The sequence below is a fragment of the Apteryx rowi genome, unplaced genomic scaffold, assembly GCF_003343035.1.
Source record: "Apteryx rowi isolate R43461 unplaced genomic scaffold, aptRow1 scaffold_823, whole genome shotgun sequence".
Taxonomy (NCBI): Eukaryota; Metazoa; Chordata; class Aves; order Apterygiformes; family Apterygidae; genus Apteryx; species Apteryx rowi.
Window position 1 is genome coordinate 129,261 of NW_020451120.1, and position 10,665 is coordinate 139,925.

At 39.6% G+C, this 10,665-nt stretch overlaps 1 protein-coding gene across 3 annotated transcripts in view; it reads right to left on the reverse strand.

Moving 5' to 3' along the window:
• Nucleotides 1-414, reverse strand: part of TXLNG (taxilin gamma) — a 23,236-nt gene extending 22,822 nt beyond the window's left edge. The window contains exon 1 of one of the 3 annotated variants that reach the window (XM_026089613.1): nt 177-414. In XM_026089613.1, the coding sequence (XP_025945398.1) occupies nt 177-383 (207 nt within the window). In that variant the 5' untranslated portion in view covers nt 384-414. The remainder of the gene's footprint in view (nt 1-176) is intronic. The other 2 variants (XM_026089615.1, XM_026089614.1) reach the window with 2 other exon arrangements.
• Between the last annotated feature and the right edge of the window lie 10,251 nt (nt 415-10,665).

Genomic DNA, 10,665 nt, shown 5'->3' on the forward strand with positions numbered 1-10,665 from the left:
CGCGCAGCCCCCGAGGGCGGCGGCACGGCCTCCCGCCGCTCCCCGGCAGGAGCCGCCGTCTCCGGGGCGCGGAGGCCGCACGGGGGACAGGGCGGAGGGGAGCGAGGTGCTACAAACCGATAATGCGGGTAAGGGGGGCTTCCTGCCCCACGGCCCCGACCGCGCGCCGCCGTTACCTCAGGACTGCTGCACGGGACCACTGCCGCCGCCTCCTCGCCGCTCTGGCGCCGGCTCTGTCCCGCCGCCGCCGCGCTGCTGCTGCCTCCTCCGCGCGCTGCCTCCGCTCCGCGCGTCGCCATGATGTGACGGCAGCATCCAAACAAGCTGCCGAACCGAGGGACACCGGAAGCTCTCCCTGAGGGCCCGCCCCTTCTCCCGATCATAGCCAATAGCCATGCGGAATTCCGTACCACGTGGGAGATTTGCCCCTCCCTCTCCCCACCGCCCMCAGGCTCTCCCGGGGCAGGAGAGGTGAAGAAACCAGTCTTGGTTTCCCCAGGGCCAAACGGACTACATTTCCCAGCGCGCTCTGCGTACCATCACACGCCGCCGAGTCCCAGCATGCACTGCGCGGACTCCCTCTGCTCTAGGCAGAGCAGGGCACGCTGGGAGCGGTAGTCGAGTCTGCCTCAGGGGGAGCCGGGAGTTGTAGTCGCGGCGGCAGAAAGCGCTACCTGGGACGGGCTGATCCCGCCGGCGACGCAGAGCTCAGCGCGGACCTTGCGCCCTCCAGCCGCGCTGGCAGCGGCGGGTGTGCAGGGACTGCTATTCTCCTCGCTCGGGGGAAGGACGGGGGTTGTGGTGGCGCGGGGGGGAGAGCGGAGGACCCTCCCCGCAGGGCTGCGGTGCCGCAGAGTCGTTAGGGGCGGCAGCCGTTAGAGCTGCCGGGCGCTCTCTGCGCCCCCCCCCCCCCGCCCCCCGCCCCGCGCGGCGGCGGTGGCCCGGGCGGCGCGGCCGACTTACTGCCCGCGGCGGCCGCGGCGCTCGGCTCCGCGAAGCTGTGACCTGCCGCTGGCGCCGGCCGAGGAGCAGGGAAGGAGGCCGGAGCTGCGGGAGCGACTACATATATAAAGCTTGATTAACGTCCGGTGATTGAGGGCAACTTTGCCCCCTCCCTCTCTCGAGCTTTATTTTATCTTCCTTGTAGCTATTAAGGCTTATGAAAGGCATTTGTCATAGCTTTGAAAACCCAGCCAGCTCAGCTACCCGACTGTGACACGGAGCCTGAGTGTACGTGGTGATTCCTGCGGTGCCATCCTTTGGTGGTAGTTGTGGTTAGCGTGACCTGGTTCTCCTAAAGGAGAAGTAGGACATCTGTCAGAAATCTGAGTTGCACAAGGAAGTTTTGTAGGAAATCACATTGTGTATGTAGCCAAGACCAGGACTGTGGATCTTCTTAGATCAATACAGCTGGAGAAATCACTTTAAACCATAAGCCCTTCTTGTGAACATGGCAATATGCTAGAACAGTAAGTACCCTCACCTTAGCCAAACCCTCCTTCTCTGCACGTGGCTTCTACTTTCAAGAAGGTAGCTATGGTTTTAAGGATCACTTCTGTGGATGACATGATGACAACATATGCTAAAGGAAAGACAGAAGTTGCTGAGGCACACATGAAGTCCTTCAGCCAACCATCACTTTCATAAGCACATATGGGTCTTGTTCTTCTAGAAGACTATTGTAGAATAATTTAACATAAAACTGACACATGCCAAACACAGATCTTGGAAATACATATGTTCCTGCTTTGCAGGAAAATAAACTTATCCCCTTCATAACTCAAAGTCTTTATGTTCTTTTATGTAGTTATTAAATAGAAGCATTACACTAAAAATCTTTAAATGCTTATTACCTCCAGAAAATAGGTAGAGTGGATATTTACCTTGACTAAAATAACTTCTGTAAGGCAATATCTGCTTAAATTATTTTTGTCCTTACATCCTAAATCTATTCTTATAAGAACTATCCAATTGCTAATTTCAAGAAGAAAATTTTAGATTTTTGGGGTATCATCCTGATTATTGTATAGGGTTTTTTATCCCCAAATAAGACTTGTTCTTTTATAAACATCCATAACAGTGGTATCATTCTTGGAAAAAGAAAAAAAGGACCCTCACCTCCCACTTCTGAATGTTGATGCTTCAGAATCTCTCCCATGCATCCCTTCTATTGAGAGTAGCAAGAAGTCCATCCAAATATGCTCCTGTTGATCCTAGAAGGGCTCATGCAATCCTTAAACCTGGATTTAAGATTAATTTCTCCCAAGCATTATTTGAAAGTATACACACACACCCCTACATATATACCTGTGTGTACTTATACATACATACATACATACATACATACATATATATAAACATAAATTACTCTTGCTCGTTCCCTCCCCTCCCCTAAGTAGACCCTTTCTGGAAGTAAAGGAAGAAGGAAATTATACATTTGAGCTACTCTGAGAGAGAGGAGGAAAGAAAGGACCACAGATTTCTTTCTGGTTTTAAGTCTTTACTGTAATAAAATTCATTATAAGGCCTGCTTTGGTGAATTTAGGTGCCAAACAAGTTAGAATGTATCATTCAGTAGAAGTATGCATGAAGCCATTATGTCAAGTAGAACAGTTTTCCTCAAAAAGTACCAGATGTTAGAGAACATATTTTCAGCAGTAATTCTTTTCACACTTAAATTGGCAGCTATTTTTTTCTGATGATACAATGACAGAGAGCAATTATAATTATTTTGTGAAGAAAAATACGGCTTCCTAGTAAGTCAGTTTTTACACAAGTTTAGTATTTTTTGAGGACAGCTGATGCAGGCATCTTGGAGAAGTAACATCAGCTTGCAAACTTAGTTACAGATCTGAGGATGCAAAGACTGTTTGCTGTGTTATTGTCCTATGAAGAATACTGATGTGAAAATGGATTAAGTAAAAACTTTTAGTATTTTCAGTTACATTTATGCTTGCAACAGAAGTAGTTATCACTCTATATCTCTTTACATGTTTTAGTGAATTATTTTCTTCAAAAATGCACTTTATAGCAAAGTGTATGCACTTTATATCACTAATACTGGGAATTAGTATTTCACTCCTGCAAGGACAGGAACACACTTGCAGTTATACCCTATTAATGACTTTCCTGGAGATACTAAGTATTAGGGATGGATTCCAATTAATAAACTAAGAGCAGTCAAGCAGCTATTCCACCAAAATGGCCATTTCTAATAAGCACTTCCAATAAGACCACCAAAAGTAGTGGCCTCATGTTTTAAAGTGCAGGAGGACAAAATTTTAGGAAAATTACTTCATTTTTTGAATTAAGATGTACTAAACATCTATTTGTAAATATCTTTAATAATTCATTTTTTATATATTTWTCAGGCAAATCCATTTTTTCCAAATACATCCAAGATATGCCTGTACTATTACCAGACTTAAAAATACCCTAACTTCATGAACACTGTACACATAAGCAGTCAATCTGAAACTTTTCAAGCACTTCATTGCCCCCAGAATTGTGATGGAGACAATGTAGTGAAAAATTATTGCTTCAATATTTTTTTAAACACAGTAAGAATCCTATGGTGATAACTAGAACAAGATGTTTACAAATCTAAACTATGACAACTAGGAAACTATGAAATAAGGATAATATTTATTTACAGCATTATTAAATGCAAGGCAGTCAGGAAACTTAAAGTACAGCACCAGCTTTAGTTTTGTCCTTTTCATCGTGATTACCATTAGGATTACTTTCATGAAAATTTCATCAAGAATTATGAAGCTAGGATTTTTCTTGTAATACTTTCTCCCTGGTACTGAATAGGAAGTGTAATTCTTCCAGTGTTACTTTTCACAAGATGGCCAATCAAAAATGAAAATGAAAGAGGGGGATGACAAAAAAATTACTATTCTTATACTTCACAGGATACTAAAATTCAATGATGGCAGGTAGGGAAATTGGCCTGGGTTCCAGTGTGGACACTGTTGTAAACATGTACTGACTTAATGTATGGCTGTAAATAAAAAGCAAGCAAGATGTCAGGATACTCAAGGAGCAGGATGAGAAGTAATACAGAAAAATAAAACCAGCATGTGTCAGCTGGGTGGTACATCTTCCTACACATTTGTTCTATTTGTCACACCTCCATCCCAGTAAAAGAATCCTGAAGTTAAATGAGCTCTAAAAAAAGCTGGAAAAATTATTGGGGGCATAGAAAAACTCCTGTAAGACAAGACTGAAAAGTCTGAAACTGTTTGTCTTAGGAAAGTAGCAAGGGGGACATGGTAAAGAGAAGGCAAGTCAAGATCTTCTGTTTTCCTATATATCACAGAGTTCAGTTAAATTAAAAGGTGGCACATTTAAAACAAATAAAAAGACTTCCCCATTCACAATTAAGAAATTCATCACCCCATGATACCAGTGAAGTCAGAAACAAGTTTAAAAAAGGAACTGGACATTCATATGGATAGGGATCATAGCCAGTTACAGGTTCATGCAAATGTAATTTGAAAGAGAATACAGATGTCATTCATTAGGGTCTGAAGGCAAATCTTTGATCACTCCTGACTACGATCAGTCTGGGGATCTGACTAACCCTGCTCTGCTTAACGCCACACTGCTCGTGTCATTGATTACACCAGCCAGCACTGGAATCGGAACGCTGCAGCCAGGAACTGTGCTTCCAGCAGCGAGTGAAATCTGCTTGGGGTTGTTCTCTGCCATTGAGACCAACTGGATGGAGACCATTCCCTATCATACCGCTAACCTTTCGGCCTCAAAAACTGGGTAGGTAGGCCACCTCTTCTGGGAACAGTGCCTGGCCCATGCCAGCTTAATGGCCAGGAACAGAGGGAGAGAATGCCAGTTGCCTCAGGGCAAAAATGTGCTAGGGGTCTTTCTCACAGTTTAGCACTATAGGCATTCACATTTCAGCACATGCTCAGACACTGCTTAATTGACTAGCACAGACATAGCCAGAGAGACCAGAAGCATGGCTGTTAAACAAGTTCCTCTGCCTTAATGATCCTCTGCTCCAGTATTTTTGCCTGCTGAGGCAATGGCTCCAGCTCTTTCATTCATGTTCCCACTAATTCTTTGACTCCACATCCCACCGAGAGAGATTGTTGTTTCCACATCTGCACTAAATGCATGCAGAGACTGCTGTCTACCTCAATAAAGCTCTTATACTAGTACTTTTCATCCACCCAACATGATGGGCTTGAAAGYCTTGTTATACATGATACAGGATGCATGTTGATGATGATACAGCAAAAGCAAAACTGTTTGATGTTTAAATTACAGGCATCAAAGTCTTGTAAGGGCACATGGCCAGCATTAAAACTTTTCTGAACCACGTGGGATAAGAAGTTAGATGTAATCAGTCTACTCTCTGGCCTTTATTTGACTGTTAAGTAAATTTGGCTCATTTCTCAGGAAGAACAGGAAATGCAGAGAACCAGTAGTTTTACCTGGCTCTGAAACCTTCACTTTTGCACAGGAAAACCATAGCTTAAGAGAACAAATAAACAATAGTAATTGCAGAATTAGGGTTTTGTGCCTGCATGCAATTAAACCCACACTAAGCATGGTTTTCTTTATAGTACCATATATCAAAGCAAGCATCAAATCTTTATTATTCTAATTTTATATGTAGCCCTTAACTAATTGCATTATTCTTTTGTCTTTCCCTAATTTGTCAGAACCACTTGAATTGAAAAAAAGCAACCTTTCTGCCCATGTAGTGTTGGGTTAAGCATAACTCCTAAGTATATCTGGAGAGGTTTGTCATAGCCTCATGAATCCCTGAATTAGCAAAGGAAAACATTCACAATCCCTTCCATAATGGAAACCACACTTTCATGAAATGAAGCATGTGATTCATTCTTCAAGAAAAGTTCTGCATAGTTTTGTATCTCATTAAAATTGACAGTGACAAACTAATGATAATTATTTTGGTTGCTGCTCCTCTTGCAATGGTTTTGAGTTTGAAATAACAGCTGAAAGGGAAAATACACTGTGATTTTTGCAATATATTTAGACACAAAAATACATGTGACTGTGCGTTTATATATATGTATATGAAGACCATGCAATCTTGAGCTATACTGAGAAGAAAATGAAGGCATGGACATCTTCTGATGTTTTACAGAAATTGCATCAGTGCTGTTTTCTGAAATAATTAACTTCAATAATAATACAAAGAAAATATAGCAAAAAATTCATTCACTGATACCAGTCTGTTTAAAAAATTGGAACTCTGAAATAAACAAATCCTTATGTTTAAAACTAAGGAAAAAACACTGAAATTGTATAGTTGAGAACAAAAATCCACAAACATAACATTGTTTAAGGCTACCGTACAATTGTTATCATAGCAATATCAGCCAACACTCCCGAGTCACATTATGCTGGGCCATACGATGCCTCCTTCTTCTAAGCTTCTGCTGAATCAAACCCCAGCCCATTACCAGGGCTGTTCTCCTGCTCTGATTCTACAGCTAGAGTCTAGACACRGCACGTGCATCCAGGGCCCGATCTGGCTGCTGTTGTTTGTCAGTGCACCAGCAAGTAGCTAGATGATACACTTCATTTGCCTTTATATAACAGCTATCACAAAGAAAAAGTCAATAATATCTGAGTGCCCAACAGTTCAAGGATGCATCCCATGGTCAGGCGATAAGCTTCTGTACATAGTGTTATTCTTTAAATGTATGAGGTTAAAACTGACATACTGTGCTTCAGCACTACATACAGAGCCCCACTAGACAAACACAAAGATATCGAATAGCAAGGGGAAAAACAGCTTTATGATCTAGCTGAAGTGACAAAGTAAAGAAATTCAGAGTTTACTGAAACAATTCAGGAAATGGAAAACTTCAGTTAGCTTTTTTTCTAGCGAACAACTGTRAATAGTTTAATAAAACAAAGGGGAACATTTTATTACTTAAAATTTTTTTTTTCAAGCTTTTATGATCTTTCCTCCTCCAAACAGATACCTGAATCAAAAATCACATAAGTGTGTTAACCAATAGCAACTGGACTAGTAAACGAATAGTTGAGTAGGATGCTTGGTGCACAGAATAACTGAAGATGTCAGTATTCCAGAAGAAAGCTGTTTCACTATTCTGAGATGACCTGAATGGCTTCCTGGTAATCTTTTTCCAGTTTCTCAGCTCTGCGAGTTTATCTTCTTCTGAGAAAACTTATTAACAATCTTTTTTTGTTTGCTTTTCCTTGATGTTTTAAACAGCTGCATTTTCTCTTACATTGTATTTACAGTTTGCTATTATATTCCTGTTATTCAGATCCACTTTTTCTTTTGGTTTTGTTCTGGGTTTCTTACTGTAGTTGTTTTGCTGGACTTCAGTGTGTACCCAATCTCAGTGCTTGGAATGATGCTGGTAAGAAAATGCCAGTATACTTGCTTATGTGAGTGAAATGTATTATTAACACGCATTTGGGATACAAAGGCCTATGAAATTTACTGTGAACACAAAGAGGTCTACCTGTGTTCATCTTGTTACAAGAACTGAGCATAGACCCTCTTCCTATGTATAAGCAATTAGAACTGTTAGACACTCATCATGCCAAATTAAATTAAAGGCACTGGAAAGTCCAGAAAACTGTGCAGGATTACAACTGTTTTCCAGGTTAAAATCAGGTAAGCAGACTTGAAAATATTAAGATGATTTTTGAAGATAGAGACTTTAAGTATCAGAGCTCAATCAGATTCAGCCTTGTTACATTATTGCCTTTTAAAATGTAAAAATACTTATTGGGCTGGGTTTTTTTAAACATTTGCTTTCAGAGACTTAGTAAACACAGGGTTTTTTTTGTATATAGGAAATACCTTTTATAAAAGATAGGATTTTTATATATATAACCATTATATAGGCTATGATTACATGAAAAGAAAGATGAAGCTTGATATAAAGGCCCTGTGCACTTAGCTCTGCTAAATTCAAGTAAGCAGGTCATGAATTTGAAAACATGAGAAATGATGGTTGGTTTTCAGGAAAGCAGACGTTTGACACAGTGATACTCAGCTATGAGCCAACCAGGGAAAATGTCCACTGTCGGAAGAGAACTACCTGGCTTTTAAGAGTTGTGTCAAATGTTGTGTCAAATTGCATAATACATAGATGATAACGTCTCCAGCTTAAATCTGTGAGCACCTGTACTTGTCAAAATGTAAAAGTAAATACTAAGCTTTGAATAGTCTGATTTTTATGAATGTAACTGGTTTAATGTTAATGACCTTTAATTAATTCCAGAATATAAAGAGCTCCTAAACAACCTCTTATTTTACCACAACTTGTATCACATCTGTTAATTAGAAGGGAAAGTAGATCTTAAAAGTGAAAAACAGTATAGAAATACAGATTATGCTCAAGATAAGTTGTTGTTGAGAAAATGTATGGTAATAAAGACAACTAACTTGAAAAGCCAAAAATATGCAAGTTTAAAAATTCATTTTCCATGATGAAAAATACAGGAGGGCTTTCTGTCCAAGTTTCTAATAGAGACTATTTTAAGTAATCCTTTCTTACAGTAACAGTAGTTAAAGCTACTTGGTAATTTTCCATTCTCAAGTGATGAATGTTGACTGAGCAGTTACAGCTATAGTCTTTTCAGTCTCTTTACAAAAGTTTTMTGCAAAATGATGTCATCAAGACCCTTTCACCTGCTTGACTGCATAGTGTTGCATGGCCCCTAGGTATTTTATGCATTTTATTTTTTGGAAGATTTTAGAAGACACTACAAAGTGAGATGAATGAAGTTCAGAGAGCAAGATTAAGAACTAAGGACAGGAACACTTGTCTTTGGGTCACATGCCAATGAAAAGGCATTCCTGGAATAACAACCTTATATGAAGGGAGTCACAAGTTTGACCAAACTCTTTCTATAGTTCAGGAAAGTCCACCAAGTACCATGCCATTGCCACCACTTTGTCTCCTTGACTGTAGCTCTATTTCCTTTTCAACACACTGACTTAGCAAACAGCAACAGCTTAATAGTTCATATTATCTTATGAACTATTCCTTTTTAATATTACTGTTAACCTGGATACTACACTACCTGTCTGTTATGCTAAGAAAGAATGTGTGCGTATGTGCACGTGTGCATATAAGCTCCTGTAAAATCCACAAGCAGGCACTAGAAAAGTTCCAGTGTGGGAAGAGCCATAAGCATCTCAGATTTTTCCCACCTTACATTACTTGAGTTTCAAAGAACACTTTCATGTTTACTGTCTGAAATCCCTTTAATCTATGTTACTAGCAATATTTTACAAATTTAGGTCCTATCYTACAGTTGTGATCATGCATCATCCCACTAGGCTAACAGAATCTATTTCTATACCTGGTTTTAGACAAACAAAACATCAGTTTTTCTTCATTTGGACAAACTCTTCCTTGACTATGAAAATGCATTAAAATAAAAACCTGCATGAACATGATTACTGGTTGCCTTGAAGAGCAATACAGCAATAAACAAACATGGAAACAGCAAGTGATTTGAAATAAGGTAATAATATCTGAATTATATACATATTAGTAAATCACTCAAGTTTGGCTATGAAGATTATTTCTGTTATGTGCCATGAAATCCATCTGTTTCTATGCAAGCTTTGATTTTTGTTCTTGGTGCTTCTACATTTAGTTGCACTTGTGTTTTCTAGTTTGATTCTAGTCTACATCCATCAAATGCCACCTTGCGAAACCAAGCTCAGCTCTTCCCCAAACCATCACTGTTTTTCTGGTTTGCAGATCTACATTTACACAGCAAACTTACTTATCAATATTACTTTTCATGGGAAAACTGCCAAATAGTTGGMTTTTCATAATGAAATGAAAGCATCAGATTTCTTCTGCAATGTGACAGTGCTAATGAAATCTCATTATCAAAAATCACTTAGGGATAGTGTTTTGGYAGTAGAAGCAAACTCGTGAGGTCCTTATCCCAGTGTTCCCAGCAGTCTAGGTTTGGATATTAATCTCTTATAGGGAAAAATCAAATTCTATATACTTCAAGCCCACCTGCTGTTCATATTGATGGAAATTTTATAATTTACTAACAATGGAAAAAAACAATTCTTGAATTAAAGGATTTGTTATGCCATATCTCAGCAGTTATTGAACTACAGGCACATTGAAAAAAATCCAAACAGGTGCAGATTTCATAAATTTTACAAGAGATAGCTATTTAGCATATGTAAGCTTTTACTCTCTCTCTCTTTTTTTTTAAAACACATTCTCTGAAGTACTTATTGGCTCCATGGCTCAAGAATGGAAAGTACTGTAGAAAACATGTAAAAGTGGGTTCTATTTAAAAAAAAAAWTTGAGAAAAATGCAAAGTTGTTCAGTAAATTCCAAATTAAGAAATTTAGAAGAACTGGTCCATTTTGCAGCCTGAACAGACTAGTAAGGGAGTATTGCCAATGCGAACAGAACTTACTGTATATAACTTTCATATAATTCAATTGTGCTCAGTAGGTCCTACTTCATTTTACCCCTTTTCCTTCATATTTAGACTCTTACAGGTGTTTTGTTACAGGAGTTTATGGAACAGATGACAACTAGAACATTAAATTTTCATTTATATACATAAAGGTACTAATTTAATGGGGAAACTATATGTAATATTCAGATGTCTAATAAGAATCAAAAAAA